Below are 20,134 nucleotides of genomic sequence, written 5' to 3'. Positions count from 1 at the left end.
TTAAATTTTTAATTTTTTAAATACCAAAAGTAAATTTCAAGTATCTGAAAAGAATACTCATTCAAAATGGAAATAAATCCTTATGATTAGTTCACTAAAATTGAAGTTTAGCATTTTACATAGTAGTTCTATATCTATAATTACAATTTCCTGTATTTCTCAACATATCTTTTAGAGAAAATGAAAATTTTCTGCCAAAAATATGAAATTCTAAACTTTTGGACATTAATTTAACTTTCCTACAGGATTATGATATTAAAATATTATAATGAACTGATTAATTATGATTTATTTTAAGTTTGAATGAGTTTTTATTTCAGATACTTGAAATTTATGAATTAAATACCAAAAAATTACAAAAGTCCTCGTATTATTGATCGAGGGACTTAAGCGCATTTTTGTCCCAGCGATCAGTAATTGATTAATAAGTCACTTCTAGACCTAAAAACGAGATCCAGTATTATCCAGGCCACTTTAAAACCCACAAAACTAGATCCAGTAGGATCCAGGTCACTTCCAGACCCACAAAATAAGATCCAGTAAATTCCAAGTGATCATACTAGATTTTTAAGAATTTCATCATTTAACGGATTTTCATAATTTAAACCAAATAACGGTCAAAAAAAATTCAAACTTTGTTCAGTAAACACTGTTAAAACATCAAAAAAACATTGAAGTACACTGTAAAACAATGAAAAAACGTGTTGTTTTTGTTGTAAATGAAAATGAAAAACTAGTAATGAAGCGGATCACGCTTCATGGGAATATTCACACCATACGTAGATCAAAAAACTGTACAGAAAAGTAAGAATTAAAAACACAACTTGAACAAAATAATTGATTTATGAGATAAATGTGATAAAAAATGATTATTTACACGTTAACTAAAATTATTTAAATGAATGAAATGCATCCGAACAATTAAAGTTCGAGCTTCGCTCGAACCATTTTTCTATTCACAGCAACATATTTTCATAGATATGCAGTTTCTAGTGCTTGGGAAAATTTTCACGCCTTCACTCGCTTCGCTCCGTTCAGGTCGTAAAAATTTGTGAGCTTCGCTCAACCAAGTTCGAGCTGCGTTCGAACTACTTGAGTTCAAGCTTCGCTCGAACCATTTCTCAACTCACGGCATCATATTTTCATAGATATGCAGCTTCTAGTGCTTGCCGTTCAAGTCGCAAAAATTTGTGAGCTTTGCTCGCCCGACTTGGGTAGATTACAGTACTTTTATAGATCACTATACGAGCCGGGCTGAGCTTCGCTCGCCCGACTTGGGCAGATTACAGTACTTTTATAGAACACTATACGAGCCGGGCTGAGCTTCGCTCGCCCGACTTGAGGAGATTACAGTACTTTTAAAGATCACTATACGAGCCGGGCTGAGCTTCGCTCGCCCGACTTGGGCAGATTACAGTACTTTTATAGATCACTATACGAGCCGGGCTGAGCTTCGCTCGCCCGACTTGGGCAGATTACAGTACTTTTATAGAACACTATACGAGCCGGGCTGAGCTTCGCTCGCCTGACTTGGGCAGATTATAGTACTTTTATAGATCACTATACGAGCCAGGCTGAGCTTCGCTCGCTCGACTTGGGTAGATTACAGTACTTTTATAGAACACTTTACGAGCCGGGCTGAGCTTCGCTCGCCCGACTTGGGCAGATTACAGTACTTTTATAGAACACTATACGAGCCGGGCTGAGCTTCGCTCGCCCGACTTGAGGAGATTACAGTACTTTTAAAGATCACTATACGAGCCGGGCTGAGCTTCGCTCGCCCGACTTGAGTAGATTACAGTACTTTTATAAATCACTAAGCCTTATAGTCCAGTAAGATCCGTATAATTTCCAGAAACATAAAAACAAGATTCAGTAGGATCCAGTTCACTTCTAGACCATTAAAATAAGATCCAGTAGGATCCATACAACTTCTAGATGCATAAAAACAAGATCCAGGAGGATCCAGTTTACTTCTAGACCATTAAAATGAGATCCAGTAGGATCCATATAACTCCCAGGCACATAAAAACAAGATCCAGTAGGATCCAGTTCACTTCTAGACCATTAAAATAAGATCCAGTAGGATCCATACAACTTCCAGATGCATAAAAACAAGATCCAGTAGGATCCAGTTCACTTCTAGATCATTAAAATAAGATCCAGTAGGATCCATACAACTTCCAGATGCATAAAAACAAGATCCAGTAGGATCCAGTTCACTTCTAGACCATTAGAACGAGATCCAGTAGGATCCATATAACTCCCAGACACATAAAAACAAGATCCAGTAGGATCCAGTTCACTTCTAGACCATTAAAATGAGATCCAGTAGGATCCATACAACTTCCAGATGCATAAAAACAAGATCCAGTAGGATCCAGTTCACTTCTAGACCATTAAAATAAGATCCAGTAGGATCCATATAACTCCCAGACACATAAAAACAAGATCCAGTAGGATCCAGTTCACTTCTAGACCATTAAAATGAGATCCAGTAGGATCCATACAACTTCCAGATGCATAAAAACAAGATCCAGTAGGATCCAGTTCACTTCTAGACCATTAGAACGAGATCCAGTAGGATCCATATAACTCCCAGACACATAAAAACAAGATCCAGTAGGATCCAGTTCACTTCTAGACCATTAAAATGAGATCCAGTAGGATCCATACAACTTCCAGATGCATAAAAACAAGATCCAGTAGGATCCAGTTCACTTCTAGACCATAAAAACAAGATCCAGTAGGATCCATACAACTTCCAGATGCATAAAAACAAGATCCAGTAGGATCCAGTTCACTTCTAGACCATTAGAACGAGATCCAGTAGGATCCATATAACTCCCAGACACATAAAAACAAGATCCAGTAGGATCCAGTTCACTTCTAGACCATTAAAATGAGATCCAGTAGGATCCATACAACTTCCAGATGCATAAAAACAAGATCCAGTAGGATCCAGTTCACTTCTAGACCATTAAAATAAGATCCAGTAGGATCCATATAACTCCCAGACACATAAAAACAAGATCCAGTAGGATCCAGTTCACTTCTAGACCATTAAAATGAGATCCAGTAGGATCCATACAACTTCCAGATGCATAAAAACAAGATCCAGTAGGATCCAGTTCACTTCTAGACCATTAAAATAAGATCCAGTAGGATCCATATAACTCCCAGACACATAAAAACAAGATCCAGTAGGATCCAGTTCACTTCTAGACCATTAAAATGAGATCCAGTAGGATCCATACAACTTCCAGATGCATAAAAACAAGATCCAGTAGGATCCAGTTCACTTCTAGACCATAAAAACAAGATCCAGTAGGATCCATACAACTTCCAGATGCATAAAAACAAGATCCAGTAGGATCCAGTTCACTTCTAGACCATTAGAACGAGATCCAGTAGGATCCATATAACTCCCAGACACATAAAAACAAGATCCAGTAGGATCCAGTTCACTTCTAGACCATTAAAATGAGATCCAGTAGGATCCATACAACTTCCAGATGCATAAAAACAAGATCCAGTAGGATCCAGTTCACTTCTAGACCATTAGAACGAGATCCAGTAGGATCCATATAACTCCCAGACACATAAAAACAAGATCAAGTAGGATCCAGTTCACTTCTAGACCATTAAAATGAGACCCAGTAAGATTCAGTTCAATTTATTTTTTTGTTTGTTTACAAAAATGTATTTTGCAATAATCGACTATAATTTGGACCAAAAAAAGGCAGTTTTTTACATCTTGTGCCTTAATGGAAGCATCTTATGGCTCCAAAAACAATACAGTTCTTGCCATACCCATTCCCTACCAGAAGCAAAAAACCCGAAGTCTTAGTATTGAGTTTGAAGAGAGATATCGTGCTGATTAACTAACTAACTAACTAACTAACTAACTAACTAAATAACAGAAAGTGTTTTTTTGCGATTTCTCGGCACTGGAAGCACCAATCAAGATGCGGTTTTCACTGTTGGATTGGTATTTTCAGGCACAGACTTTCCACCATTGGAAATATTTGTCAATTCTGTAAGTCTGATGCAGGAAATTAAAAAAACTGAAATTTCAAAATACCAAAAGCAATATATTCACCCAAATTGAAAATTTGGTGTGAATATGATTGTTAATTATACTATTTATGCGTTGATTTGAAAGTTTTAAATGGCCGGCGCCGCAATAACTTTATGAAACTGATCTTTTAAAACCATTCCGAGCTCGCTACGATGTCTAGTTAAAAAGTTTTTATCGGCAGCCGAACAGACAAAGTGTCTTATTAAGCTACCTTTTTGAAAAAAATTTCAAAAATGCGCTAAAAATAATAATTTTTCATAAATTTAAACTTTTTAGCGTTAAAAAAGAAGAAAAAAACAAATCTGAGTCTCGAACTTATGCAGCTAAAAAAGAAAAAGTTTGATTTTTTTTGTATGAAATTCACAAGGCAAAAATGCTCTTTTTAGCCGGCTATAGCTGCGGTTTTAGCCGACTAATAAACGTTTAGCCAGCTATAGCCAGCTAAAAGAAAACAACGAAAACCGTTAGTCGGCTAAAGCCAGCTAAGGTTTAGCCGATTTTTAGCTGGCTATAGCGAGCTAAAAATGAGTCGGCTTCGCCCTCTGGTACAAACCAATAATGATTCATAGACTTCCTCAGATGACGCTTAAAGCAGGCTCCGTATGCCAATTACCAATACCAAGTGCAATACTTGGGATGAGCCCTAGGATATGATGCAAAATACACTCAGCCAATTGCAATAACCTCTCGCATCCAAGTGTCTATTTTCAACTTTCTCGTGGTGAACTCCGTCAATCTGGATTAAACGAAGAGGGTTTTACTGGTATGTCTGGGTTTCTTAGCTGGCAAACCCAGCTTTAGACTAGATTACGTAAAACTTGTAATGTCACTAACTGAAACTCACTTACAACTGAAACGTTAACAAAGAGAAGAATTTTGGTCAGTAAGAGAAAACCTCTTCAACCGCTTTCTTAACGCTTTACGATTCACAGTGGATCATTAGGAACTAATCATCAAGTGTAATACAGTCTCTATCGACATCTTTTTTTAATAGTTCTTTGGAAGTCCACGAGCTCTTTTACTATAAAAATCGGATTTTGAGCCTTTTCCCCTTTCAAAATTCCAAAATCCCAATCTCCCTCCCGCCATATCATAAGCGGCACATTATAAATGAATGACCCCATAAAAGTCCTCTCATTCCCCTCAGTTCCCTACTCCCAATTCAGTGATGCATTAAAATATTCTTTAAATATTAAATTTAATACTTTGCATTAAATGAGCTAAATTTAATTTCAATAGTAATCATAAGAGTATTACACACATGAAATTTCCCACTGTCTCATCACTATGAATGGAATCACTTCTTCTCTTCCATTGATAAGAAATTAATTTCGTTTTCATTTATAAAGCAAACAAATTTCAATTTCAATTCAGTCTTTGTTTGAAATTTAGTAATAAAAATGGTCTGTCATAAAACCGTCCTTCTGTGCCTTTCTTTAATGGCATCAGAATTATCAGCAAGAAGTGTTCTAAATGCCGGTGACAAAATGTATAATGAGGAGATGCTTGTCTCTGACAACTTGAAATACTTTTTAAAATTTGAGAAATCTGGCGATCTTGTGCTTTACGAAAAGGCCAGTTTAGACAAGAAATGGTCAACAGAAACAGCAGGAACAGCTTCAAGATTGGCATTCATGCAGCCTGATGGGAATTTTGCTCTTTATAATGCATCACGACCAACATGGCACACAGACACGGCTTCAAGTTATAATCATTATTTTTACTATTTGAAACTTGACGATGATGGACGTTTAGGTGTTTGGGACACAAGAACAAATAATTTAATGTGGTCATCATTTTATGGGAAACACTATTGGGGGCGTGTGTAATGCGAAAATTCAAAATTTCATAAATCTCACACCTGCCCCCTTTCATAAGAACGTTACCCTAAAAAATCTTTTGGACATAATTTTAATGAAGATTGTATTTGGAACTGAATAAATTATTTTTTGTTAAGACTAACTGCATTCATTGTTTATATATAGGCAAGAGTCAGACACTTCAAAGTATTGTCCTGTAGTTACTTTACTTCCTGAACTTTTATGTAGGTATAATAAGTACAAGAAGTTTTAAACTTGCTTTGAACTGTACTATGAAGTGTCTCATTCTGTTAAAAAGGTCTGCATACATGAAAATGGCGTTTACTTGTTTCATGATCACTGCCAGGTGGTCACTACTCATTTAGCCCTGGTCGATGTGACTCTGATTAAGAGCCGAATTCAATTTAAATCTGGATTTTTGATCGATTAATCGATTAGTGCTATTTGTGAATATCTATTTGGCAGCGTCTACCAATTTATTGCTAAGGGGCCGTTCACTTATTACGTTCGCTTTTTAGGGGGAGGGGGGTCTAGGATTTTGTAACAGCCTAAACCAAAATTTTTTTTTTTTCATGGACATTTTGTAACGAGGGGGGAGGGGGGTCTAGAAATTCGTTTTTTTTCGTAACGTAATAAGTGAACGGCCCCTAAGCTAATGCCACTTTGTTCTGGTTTTACTGTTCGTTTATCTGCAGAGCTCAAAGTCGAATCGGAACACTGAATCATTGAACTAGCACAGTATTGATGCATTACCTAGGGCATGAGCAGTGGTGGGCAGAGACGACCCAATTCAATTCAACTCCATAAAAAATTCAAATCGATTTCTTTGCCTTTCAATTGCGTAATCAACATTTTAGCATATGCTGATCATCAAATTATTTCAAAAAATATGAAATACAACTCTTATTAATACTCCATAATCAGCTGCAACGAAGAATCATCTATTATTATAATATACATAAACATCCTCATTAAAATTGATAAGAATTTTTGTATATAAATCACCAGACAGTTCGGTCAATAATCAGTGTATTTTCAAAAATCAGACTTAAATATTGCAAAATTTTAAAAAATGATCAACCTTAAGTATTCATTATTACTTTTATTAATTTCTGCAACAACAATCCTAGCTAGAAGTGTTCTCGAATCGGGTGCTGATATTGGAAATGAAGAAATGCTGGTTTCAGATAACAACAGATATTTTCTAAGACTCGAAAAGTCTGGTGATCTTGCAGTCTATGACAAGAAAGACATGAAGAAGAAATTTTGGTCAAGCAAAACAGAAGGAAGTGAATCGAAAATGTTATATATGCAAGGTGATGGAAATTTAGTTCTTTATAAGCAAGGTCAGGCTATGTGGCACACAGATACAGCAAGTCGTTATAACCGTGGAGATTATTTAAAGTTAGAAAATGATGGAACCTTAAATATTTATCATAAAAGTACGGATGATGTAATTTGGACATCCAAAGATAGATTTTACTATTAGGAACAGCCTTAAAAGCTACATGCGGAGCCTGCTTCATTTGTGTAGCTCGGGATTCATATTTAACATATTAATTAAAGCTAAGGATCTACCTTGACATTAAAATGAAGATTTCATCTTTAAAAATGCAGTTTCAAAACATAAAATTTTATTTCCATACTCCATACTCCATCGCTAAGTAAGCTGCTTTTATTTCCTATAAAAGCACATTAAGTCTATTGCACAAATTTTCAGTATGACTGAATAATAATGAATTTTTTCATGAATTTTTAATTCCATTTAATAAAAAATTGAAAAGAAAGCTTTTTAAATGACGAATAAAAGGAAATCTGTTCATAATAGCTCCCAGATCTCACATTTTGTAAACTAGATTATGCAACCATGATTACAATAATGAAGGAAGTCAGTTTTTAATAAAAAAAATTTTTTTTTTCAGAACTCAATCGCGGTTTGAGAATATAAAATTAAAAATTTAAATTAATGAAATATTCTTTTGCAGCTCCCACCTTTGTTGATTCTAAAGCTCTGTGAATTTCATAATTCTTTCAATTAGGATTATTAGTATGCATCTTTCTGCTTCAGATTATCATATTATTCTTATTTAATATTTCAAAAATATTAGTGGTTTATTTGTTGGAGATGAATGTTGATTTAGAATGAAGCTAAAGATTCTTGTGACTTAATTATGATGATGTCACCCCTGCTCCCTTCCCTTATTTTAAGACATTCTTAACTTTGCTAAAATTTTGGGTTTATAAGATGGGAATTTAATTACATTAAACTGGTGCTGATTTCTTAACCTACTCGGAATATCATATCCTTAACTACCCGGTATCTCTTATCCTTCCCTACCCGGGTTATCATATCCTACACATCATACCCTATCATATCCGGATGGGCAAGGTTACTCCACATCTCCCTATCTTAAGTACCCATGAGCTTAATTAGCTTTGCATATCCATGAAGGGGTAGGGTAAGGTAGGATATCGACAGTAGAGTAGGGTAGGATACCCAGGATAGAGTAGAGTAGGATACGCTATCTTTGGTATAGTATAATACGGTAGGATATCCCGTGCAAGTTAAGAAACCGACCCCTGGACATTACGTTTTCGGCATAAATTTGACATCATCTGCCCATTGCACATATTTGTCTACTCAGACATGACTTGACTCTGAACTGACTCAAGTTAGTACATGCTACAATAGTAATACTGAATGCTAATGGATGTTAAACTGCGTCTTTATTCATCAGCACCGATCACTGTTAAAACAACCAAAAACTTCTTTTTCTGCATAGAATTCCACAAAAATAATAATTTTTTTACAGCAAACCAAACCAAAAACTTTTTATCCACCCTTTACAATAAGCCACACCACCTCAACATGCTACTCAGTTATTGCTTGTATAATATTAATTATAATGTATGATTATTAAATTAAAATCTCGGCGAGGCATTACAGGAAAAAAAAAGTTTTTAGGATGCAATTTAATAAGTTATCGTCGCTTATTTCATAATTTATGGGTGCATTGTATCTTGCTGTCTCGGCAGCTATAACTCTGTTATATATGAGAGCTTTAAAAAGTTTTATATTTCTTTAGCTCCTATTTTTCGTGTAATTAAAACGAAAAAAATAATAAGAAATTTTTTTTCACTTTCAATTAAATGTGGCCGTTACTTTAAATAGCTCCAAAACATTTTTTTATGTGCTCTAATAAAATTTCTGCTAATTATTTGAATTTTGTTGTTTTTCTCTTCTGTGGCTGTTATGTATGTGAGGATTGTAAACACAAAAATAACTTCCATTAATGCAAAAACCAAGATGAATTAAATAATAATCATTTAGTGTATGAGGATAAGAAAAAAGCATCGTAAATGGAGTAATTGATTCAAAAGCATGCTTGTGTGTCATGAGAGAAATATATTTGTGCATTAATTGAAAATGAGAGAGTAAGAGAGTAAATTGTGCATTGCTAAAGAGAGTTTATGTTGGATGCTAAAAATAAGTTTGGAATTATTACAATATAGACTATGACTTTTTGATACAAAATAAAATATGGTCTGATGAAGGGTACGAAACTTATCAATCACATTAAATCAGTTGTGGGCAGCCTCTGTATCGATGCACACTAGTATGTCGTAAATTTTTTGGAAATGTCTTGAATTCTATAATGTGTGCGGTTTTAGTTGTGGCTTACTACCAATGTGTGCCGTTGTTCAAACAAGGTTCTTCGTACGATCTTAACTAGTGCGTCTTAACTTTACACACATGGCACACACATGATGACGAGGATTCTTTCGTCTAATTACTTGCTTACTTTACTTCTTTGGTGAAGTCGTACAAAGCTCATTACCGTATTTAGAGTTCGTTCAAAAGCTGGATCTATCTTTAGATAACTTCTGACAGTTTCTAATTTCCAACACTTTGGCATCGCTGCTCGCACAGTAATCCCATGAGCTCTTAGGTCTACTTCGAAATTTCCTTTCATTCAAGAAGTTACAGTTTTTAATTTAAATATTGAGGTATCATCTGGTCTTCTATTGAAATGACTAGCCCATATCAACTGACTTATTCAAAGAACTTAAACTATATCCGCATCCTGATATAACTTAACTTCATTTCGTCCAATTGATCTCTTACATTTAATCCAATAAAGCATTTATTACAGTTCCTACCAAACGACTCAAACTTCTTGAAAACAGCCAAAAATATCGAATGTATCAATTATTACTCTCACTACAGCTGTAGTGAGCTACCTTTGTGCCGCAAAAAATTATTGGAAATACTAAGAACTGTATGAAGTGTCATACAGGTCGAGACTAACAATCTAGGTTACCATCCGACTGCTAAATAGCTTTCGAGAATTTTATTAATCTAAACTTGCGAAAATCGCGCTCGAAAACAAAGTTTGAACATAAAAATTTATTTTTATGCTATATTTAGAAGTCAAACAAATTATCATCAAAACAGAGAGAAAATGTATCTCTTATGCTAAATTGGTCCACAGCATACAAGAAATTCCGTGAGAGAAAACCAAAATTGAGAGAACATAAAATGCAAGTGTAAGTGAGAAAGAGAGAGCCAAAGAGAGTTCAGCGGCACTTGTTTTGAATTTTTTCTTCTATTCATTCCTTCTTTTCTGTGTCTTTTTTTCCATTCCACATATACAAAAAAGAAATATATATTTTTTTCTGTGTCATGCTTTTAACAGTTGCATCAACATCATCATCTCACTCCATCGCTATACGCTTTCAGTCACCTGTGAATCGTTGTGGCGGCTAGATCGTTTTTATTAGCGGAAATAAAAAAAAAATAATAATAATCTAAAGAAATTTTTTTAAGTAAAAGAAAAAGTTGAAAAAATACCGAAAAAAAAAGAATTTTTTTTTATTTGCGGATTGTTTTTTGAGTTTTTTAATTTAATTTTTAACGAATAAAAAAAGAACAAAGCAGAATAATTTTGATGTGGAAAATTAGAAAAAATTGGTGGAATTAAGAAGAAGTCTAATAAAAAACCATTAAACTGTTCAAATTATATCCATTCTTCTTCGTTCATATAGTTCGTAGTCGGAATAAGAAATTCTCAAAATAGAAACAATCATAATTTAATTTTGAGAGGAACAACATTGGAAATAGCAAAAAAATCGAAATTTTGCATCAAATTGTGCTTGAATAATAAATGACATAAAAAAATATTGAAAGAAAATCTTTGAAAAAAAAAGATATTTTCCCATAGGATTTCGTCCTCGTGTATTGATAAAAAAAATTACATTTGTGAAATATTTTTTGTTATTGTTCAACTCATCTTGTGCTTGTGTTCTTGATATTGTTGTTAAAAAAACATAAAGTGCCGTTACATCTTCTGGATAAGAAAGTGAAAAAAAGAAGAAAAAGAAATTTTTTTTACATATTTATTGTGTTCTGTTCATTCGTTTCGTCGAGAGACCTATGGTTTATACTATCCATACACAACATTATTAAGTCTATATAGATAGAAATTACTCTACACACGAAGTTACAATCTAAAAAGAATATAGAAATAAAAAAAAAAATAGAAAACAATTGTAAAAAAAAGTGAAAAAAAAAGAATTTGTAGTGAATGGTTTGATAGCCACAAAAATTATATGGAAAAGAATTTTATTTCATTATCGATAATTTAACAACTTTAAGAGGAAGCTTTAACCGCAGAAAAAATAAAGAAACAATCAAGTGAACGGGGTAATGTTGCATAAATATTCTATTTCAAGACCCTTTATAATGTCCTTTGAGAATGTTGGGATGGGAAACATTTTTTTTTTGTAAAATTAATGACGGAATTTTGTGAAATAATTATGTGAAGTGAAAATAATAAACAATTTTTCGGAGGAATTTAAAGTTTTGAAATTTTAAAAATCTTTTGAATTTTTGTAATTAAAATCTGATTTGAAATTTAATTTAAAAACACTTCATTTTTCAAAGTTTAAAACAAGAAATTTTTAAAATTCAAACATTTAAAATTTGACTAAAAAATAAAAATAAATATTTTTTAAAAAAGTTCATATAAAAACTCTTAAAATTGAAATTTTAGATTTTAAATTGAAAAAATTGAAATTTTAGTATTTAAATTGTGAACATTGAAAATTTTGAATTTAAATTGTGAAAAGTAAAACTTTGGAATTTAAATTGTGAAAATTGAAATTTTGAATTCAAATTGTGAAAATTGAAAATTTTGAATTTAAATTATACAAATTGAAACTTGAGAAGTTAAATTGCAAAAATTAGAATTCTGGGATTTAAATTTTCAAGAAAAAATATTTAAAAGATCACAATTTCCATGATTTTTACGATAGTGTCTGACCTTGAAAAATATCTTTGAAACTAAAACTTCTTCTTTTTTTCAACAAAATATTTTCAATTTCATAAACATTTTAATGTTTTCAAATTCAAACTTATTGTATTAATACTAATTTGTAAAGTGCTTTGGGCAATAATTTAGTTCAAATAAATTATATTGTAAAAATTCCAAATTTAGTTGAATTTATTTTTATTCAAAATTCAAATTCCAAACTCATTTTAAATAAATTTATTTCACAAAATACCGTTTATTACATTAATTTTTAAAAAAATTCCATCAAAAAAATTTTCAATTAAATTATCAAACTTTATTGCTGTAAATAAACAAAATTCTCAATTTAATCATCCACTTCTTATACATCGTAAATTTTTCTTTCATTCATCCTTTTTTCTGAAAAAAAAAGAAGAATTCAGTCAATTAACAAAAGGATATTCCTAGAAGTAAGATGACACACTTTACTGTTGTGCTAGAAAAAATAATTTTAGGGACACTTTTTATGTTAAAAATGATGAATTTTCTAATCTAAAATTTTCATCACACATTTTTTTCTGAGCTTTGTTTGTTTTAAAGAGAATTGTTTAATTTTTTGGGTAGAAAACATTCAGTCAGTTAAAATTCTTAGTATTTCGGTCGAATTTGGAAAGGCTTGAGTAAATTTTGTGGCTGATGAAAAAATTCTTGCCCCAAATGTGCTGATTTGTTTTTGCGAGGAATTACTCAGAAGAGGATTTTTCAATTTTTGACGAGCTTAATTTTTGGAAAATTAAAGATCGTTTTTATTTTGAGTGGATTTGAATGGATTTTTGGAGGAATTTTAGTATCAACTGAATGTACTTACATGCTTGATATAAAATTTGTTAGGCATGCATTTTTAACGGTTGTTAAAACTTGATAGTCGCCTCCGATAGTTATGCATCTGACTAGAATTTCAAATGAGGTCAAATCATTCTTACCTACTTACTTACTTAACTGGCTTTACATATCAATTATGGTTCATGGAATATTTTAGATAGCGTCTAATGCTGGCTTCCGTCTGTCGATTTCCAATACCATGTGCAATACTGCCTCTATAGCTTCCTTTCAAGAGTTCTTTGGTCGTTCATGAGCTCTTTTACCTTCTACATCAGTGATGGGCAACCTGTATGCCGCCAAAATTTTTGGGAAATACAGTGTGTGGTTTTTTTTCGAGGCTTACTAACAAAGTGTGCTGCGAAAAATAAATGATTGTCCACAACTGATCTACAAAGTCGGAAAATCAGCCCTAATCAACAAAACTACTCAATTTGATCAACGAATAAGTCTCAGTTGCTCGGTGGTTAGAAGGTCGATCAACCGATCCTAATGATCCGGGTCGATCCCAGGAAAATTTAAGTAATATCTTTTGGGTGCTTTTTCGCTGTTCTGGCCCCTAGTCATGTCAATTTTGTTCTTTAGAGCAACATGCGAGTATACTCATTGACTGTTAAGGAAGCAACAAATGGGCTCGGATAGAATTTTGAAAAATGCATTATTTCTGTTGCATAATCAAGCTTAAGATCTTTAAGTAATACTAAAATTTTGTGAGAATTTCAAATTAAAAAGTGAATTTACCTCAAAAATCTGACCTAATCACATAACAGACCATCCTCATTAAAACCAAAATAGATCGTAAAATCCGAAGAATTCTCGCCCACCCAAGTTAAAAAATCCAAACTTCTTCCACAGCAATTTCTTCGCACCATAAAAGCCACAAGAAAAATTATTTCCGTTACTCAATAATGAAGAAAATTTTTTTTTATTAAATTTAATTAAATCTCAAGATTAAAATTTTGTGGCTCGATATAAAAAATATAAATCCACGGAATTTCATGCTCGAAGTGAAAATTCCATCAAATTTAAAAAAACTCACCGAGAATCTTCACTTCGTAAATTATTCACATATTCCATCCTCTAATACCATCAAAAATTTGACTTCATTCATCCACAAAGTGAAGAATGCCTTGATCCTTCCTCCCTCTTTCTTTACCCCGAACATGGATATTACATTTTATAGCATTCATGAGAATGAAGCGGAAGTTGTCAAAAAATTTCGAGTGCGTCGTCAGTCATGCGGTAACATGCCTGTTGAATTTCTTTGTGATACATGACTAAATATGCATAAAAAAAACGAGAGAATTCCTTCCTAACCCGACATAAAATTACACACCGATGGAAAAAAATTCAAATTATGTGTATGCGGATAAGAAGGGCAATGAAAGTGTCATAACAAGTGAGTGTTAAGGGAAGCAAAAAAATGTGTTTTTTATGTATTTTTTCATGCCTTTGAAGACACAAAAATTTCATAACAAATTTTTTTGAAGTTATTTACTTTTAATCTTCTTTGCCTTCCTTCATTCTTACAAGTAGTTTAGCAAGTGCCCCACATACATCATGAAGGAAGTAACATTCTGAATGTGAAATACTTACTAGTCATACAGCATTTTTACTCTCCATATCTAATGAGATTTAAAATACTTGAGACGATATAAAGTGATTAATTTTAATTTATAATTTTTTTTATTCTGTTCTCGTCTCAATGAAAGGCAACATAATGAGAGGAATAGCCAAGTGGAAATGGGATCAATGAACTTGTCGTGCATGCTTACAAATATTTATGGTTAAATGAGCAATTACGGAAAGGTTGATGAAATTTGCAGAATAGAATTGTTTGAGTGATTAATAATGTGGAATTCAGGATAGATGGGATTAATGGGAGTTGAATCGTGGGAATGCTCAGAAGTGCATTCAGGATTGAGAGAGGGGTCTGGGGAGAAGTTACCCCCTTTGATTGTTAATTCAGAATGTTTGATAAAAACGCAGATTGTTGTTTTGAAATTCAATTAGTTGTTTACTTATTCGCTGGGCTGTACAGATCAATAGAGAACCATGACCTCCCATAGATGCCGCCTGAAGCTGGCTCTATCGCTGATTTTCACTTGCTAATTCTTATTGTCATATGCAATCCTCTTTCGTCATATGAATTTCAAATTTGAAGCTTCAAATGAGTGACATTGTTTGGAACCAGATATCGATGCTGACTCGGATTTTGTCAATATTTTGCATGAAAAAGTCAACTGCACTAGAACAAAGACATAACCAAGAGAGTCTGGATGTCCTTATTGTCAATATTAAAAGTTGTACAAAACCAAATCGGGTTTTGATTGCTAGACACTCTTTAAAGCACCAGAAAAGTGATTCTCGCGCACAATTTAAACTAAATCTGGCACTAAGTCAGAATTACACTGACCTGGGACGGATTTAAGGTCGAATAACCGACTTGTGTTTTTGAGGAATCCCAACCCCGTCTGATTTTTTGAGTTATATATCAAAAAATCAAACTTAAAACCCCCGTCTCTACCCTCCACCTAGAAAAAGAGTGAAGCTACACCCTTCCACGCACGATTAAAAAATAAATTTAATAACATCCAATTATACCTTCAAATAATCATCTTCGACCTTTTAATATTGAAAATGGCATTCAAGGGTTTAATTGACAAATTACATTCACCGTTTAAAACCATCGGACCACTTTATTGTCCTTATTAAAAATTCTGGGTCAGATGATCAAATTCATAATTTTTTATTAAATTTCTTCTACCGTTCATAATATCAATATAGCTAGCCTTTAAATCATTAAAAATTGTCAAAACTCTTTAAAGTTATTTTGTGAGTTATGAATAAAATGAGTTTTTTTTGGGTGGGTTTGGAAGTTAAGGCAGAAGGCTTATCTACGAAAATGAATCAATCTTGTTTAAAGTTCAGGAAAGAGACGAAAAAGAAGAAAAAAAATTCAAAAAGAACCTTTTGTTAGTCATTCAACTTTTTTTTTTGCTGCTGCTGCTCATTCGTCCTATTGTACACGAGATGATATTCCCTCAAGTTATAGAGCAAAATGACATACGGCAATTCTTATTGCTTCCTAATATGTATCTTTTTTTACTCTCCTTTTGTTATCTCGTCATTTCCAATATTATTAACTATCTATTATGCTTGATATATTTCTTATATCCAACACACATATGTGTATACTATGCACAACAATGACGATCATGACGATGATGAAATATATAGGATGAGAAGAGGACGAAAAAAGGCCAAAAAGGCTTATGATGAATGCCATAATAAAGATTCTGTCACTTTCAATAATTTTTCATCTCCATTTGTCCTTTAAAATTATTCTCACTTTATTGATGTCTTTAAAGTTACATGAATTAAATTCTCGATGGATTAATATTTGATTGTTCCATAATAAAATAAAAGGAATGTTAGATTGGTACTCAGGAGAGTAGAGGCACAGATGAGAATGCATTTTGACAGGTTGAATTCATTTATGCATGGTAATGCTGAATACAAGGTCGTACTTAATTACTTATTTCGCTGGTCGTACAGATCAGTTGTGGTCCATGACCTCCCACAGGATTCGCTTGAAGGTGGCTCTATCGGTGGTTTCCAATACAAGGTTGTACAAGTTGGTTAATCAATTGAAATTCTGGCATCAGACCGGCGTACCAATGACATGGTATCGGATTTAAATTGAAGAAAGAGTCACGCCAGACTGTGACCGGGTTTTTGACTGACTAACTGATTTACGTTATTTGAGGCATTTTGACGTGCCTTGATGTCTAATTTACTACAGTTTGAGTAATTCAAAATGATTAAATTTTCAAATTTATTTTGACCGTTATAAAATCTTTTGCAATTCCTGCATTTTATATTTTTATATTTTTATAACTGATGATTGCGAGATATCAGGAATCTTGAATTAATTCAGATGAATATGAACATATCTTCAAACCTTTTCAATAAAGTTTTCATATAAACAATAATTTAACCTTGAAACCTTCTCGATTACACCCCATTCGATACTAAAAGCACCTCAATCAACCATTCTAATTTTACCTCATTCTTAACATTCCTCCACAATTTTATAAGTTTTCCAAAATTCCTAAAAATACACATTAATAAGCTCCACTTCCAACACCATACAAACTTAATTCCCATTTCGACAATCACAACGCCTAAACATTACTCGATTCTTAAGTCTTAGCTCTCTTTCATCATAGACATTTTTTGGGAAGCTTCTTGCAAGTAGTTAACAACACTTTTTACAGCTAGTCCTGTGGGTGAAAAAAAATTTTTAAGGAAAATAATTAAAGATTTTCAATGTTCATTACTTACACGCCTACAGACGACATCAATTGAACCTTTTAATATTTTAGAAGGATAAGGTCAAGTTGTGTCAATATCAATAAAATTGACATTTGTGTGAGATGTTAACTGAGATGTGAAGGAAGAAGGTTATGTAGAAAATTAATACTTGTGTCGACATTAAACGAAATGTTGTCGATGATGATAATTAGTTTTGTATCAATTCATTGTGGATTGGAGGGTGTTAATGAAACGGGTTTGCTGAGGTGCAATAGTTAGCTATTCAAGTGTCCATTTTTGAACTAGTCAATAATTGGACATAACATCCTTTTAACTAATAACTTACATGTTTTTGTGCACTCTAGGCTACCCGAATAGCACAAGCTAGTTAGTCGATCCAAAATCGAGCACCAGTCAGTCATGACTCTGGCATGATGCTGGATATAAACCGAATTAGGTCAGAGGAAGTCGGCGGTCTGTGGATGAATTTTTGAATGATTTTTTGTGACATCCACTTTAGTAAAGGTGTCTCGGCATTTTTCACCGTGTACGGCTTCAGTCATGGCTTACCACCAAGGTCTACCATTGAACACAGGTTGCACATTATTAATCTAACTCGATTACCGTCTATGACAAAAGAATAATTGAACAAAACATCAAGAAAATTCTTAAGAATTTCTCAAGAATGATTTTTTAATGTCATCCATAAATCTACAGATGCCATCAATCCAAAAAAAATCTATTAACATGCACCAATCCCTTAAGAATGAAAATCATGAAAGTCATCAAGACTTACCCATTCTTAGAAAAATTCCAACTCATTCACAAGCATCATCTATATAACCTCAAATCCTTCATATCGATCTATGTGTTGACACAATTGCGTGTTGATATGTGCCCTGAATCTATTTTTGAATGTACTTAACCATCCCCACCCTCATCTTTGTATTGATATCTATTTCAATATGTTTCTATTTGAGGCTTTGTAGTAATAAAAAAAGAACTTCCTCTGTTGACCTTCGCCACTAATGTGAAATGTAATTTTCACTACCCCCATGTCCAATTTATTGTTTATATGTGATGTATATAATGTATCCTTTAGGGAAATTTTTTTTTCCCTTTCTTATTTAACTTTGCAGTGGGCAATTCGTGTGCTGTCCAAATAGGAACATATTTATGGTGAATACAGACAAGAAAACTAACAAGAAGTAACAGATTGTAAGGCAGTGAATCACAAGAGAAAGGAAACTTTTTATTATTATGAAGGAATATAATGTGTGTGCAGACCTTCATGATGCTGATAATGATGACCTTAATGTATGGTGTGGTTTAAATTGTTGAATAATTTTTTACTGGTTTTTTGAGTTGGGATTTTGATGGAATGGAATATTCTCGAGAAGTGATTTTGGGGTGGTTCATTTATTACGGGTGCTGTTAAGGGGACATATGTCGATAGGCTCTATAGACAGCTTGGTCCGATAGCGGATAATTTGAATGATTGAAAACGGGAACATTTTTAATATGGTGCCAAGTGTTGAGATTTTGATATTGCACCTGAAAATTCAAGCTCCCGAAATGACTTGACTTGACTTGACCATCCCTTAAATCGAACCCGGTTCATCAGAATCGGTTGGCCAACACTCTAACCTTCTTTTAATTCAAGCTCACAAATTGACTTGACTTTCTTGGAATCGAACCCAGGTCCTTAGGATCCGTTGGCCAACACTCTAACCCATAATACCTTTGCTGTTAATTTAAACTCACAAAATGACTTGACTTGACTATCCCTGGATTCGAACCCAGGTCATTAGGATCAATTGCCCAACACTCTAACCTCTCCGCCACTCCTCCTAATTCACAGCAGTCTCAAACATTCTCTACAAATAACATCAAATGTTACCCAAAAAAAAATCATCCTCAAAACAACTTTTTCAACTTCTCATACCTTTTTACTCCCTGTTAAAAAGTTTTAATACAACTTTGAACTGTAATAAAATTACGAGTTTATACAGAACGAAACATGCAAAAAAAAATTGTACTCGAATGTATCTCTTCGTTTCTAAGTTTATAAAATTTTCAGAACTACAATTATTTAAAATTTAAAAAAAAAACATTGTGCATAGTAGCTACGTATAAGACCTTTGATAATATGCTTGTGGTATTGTGTCATAAAGAAGAAAACTTTATGGAAGTTTGTGGAAAAATTAGTTCCGTTTTTATTGATTCCACAAGAATTTTTTTTTACGTAAAAATTGTGGTTTTTAAAAAAGTTTTTCAAGGATTTTGTCTATGGTCAGGTTGTGTTTTTGGGTTGAACGTTGATGATGAGGAAGCAGTTGGTTTACTTTCGATGTAAATAATTGAAAACTTTTGAGCTGTTCAGAAACAATTTAAATAGTTTTAAATGCAATAAAATCCACAGTTTAATCCACAGCTCATAACTAAAGTCTGTTAAAGTCATTCAACTTACACCCGAAAAAATTGTGTACAAAATTCATTAAAATCAATTAAACTCTTTTTTTATAGCACAATATTTAACTCAGTAATTATGAAATCTGCGAGGCAATTACATGCAATAAACTCCTTGTTCAACATTTACATAAAAAATTAAAATATGCACAATATGCTCTCATTTTTAATTACGAAACAATGGAGTCGGGATGCTAAGTGCAATTTTTATTGTGCAGTTTTTCTTCTCCTGATTTTACATACAATCTTTACGCTTCTTCGTTTAATTTAAACTTAAT

General features: G+C 33.0%; 3 protein-coding genes across 4 annotated transcripts in view; all 3 read left to right on the top strand.

Moving 5' to 3' along the window:
- The first annotated feature begins 5,520 nt into the window (after positions 1-5,520).
- LOC139091118 (uncharacterized) lies at positions 5,521-5,910 on the top strand. The gene has a single exon (XM_070641060.1). It carries the CDS (start codon positions 5,521-5,523, stop codon positions 5,908-5,910), a length of 390 nt encoding a protein of 129 aa, XP_070497161.1.
- Positions 5,911-6,973: 1,063 nt separating this feature from the next.
- Positions 6,974-7,390, top strand: LOC139091117 (B-type lectin plumieribetin-like). The gene has a single exon (XM_070641059.1). The coding sequence runs from the start codon at positions 6,974-6,976 to the stop codon at positions 7,388-7,390; it is 417 nt and encodes a 138-aa protein (XP_070497160.1).
- A 3,813-nt stretch (positions 7,391-11,203) lies between these two features.
- The window catches only part of haf (leucine-rich repeat and fibronectin type-III domain-containing protein hattifattener), a 97,684-nt gene continuing 88,753 nt past the window's right edge, over positions 11,204-20,134 (top strand). For both annotated transcript variants that reach the window (XM_070640991.1, XM_070640990.1), the window contains exon 1: positions 11,204-11,605. The gene's annotated coding sequence lies outside the window, so the exon portion shown is untranslated. The remainder of the gene's footprint in view (positions 11,606-20,134) is intronic.

The sequence above is a fragment of the Chironomus tepperi genome, unplaced genomic scaffold (genome assembly GCF_022539635.2).
Source record: "Chironomus tepperi strain 1889 unplaced genomic scaffold, CSIRO-AGI_Ctep_v1 contig_223, whole genome shotgun sequence".
Taxonomy (NCBI): Eukaryota; Metazoa; Arthropoda; class Insecta; order Diptera; family Chironomidae; genus Chironomus; species Chironomus tepperi.
This window is presented reverse-complemented; position numbering and strand designations above follow the sequence as displayed.

Coding starts and splice junctions, on each gene's coding strand:
- LOC139091117 (XM_070641059.1), top strand. CDS start 6,974: ATGATCAACCTTAAGTATTCATTATTACTTTTATTAATTTCTGCAACA.
- LOC139091118 (XM_070641060.1), top strand. CDS start 5,521: ATGGCATCAGAATTATCAGCAAGAAGTGTTCTAAATGCCGGTGACAAA.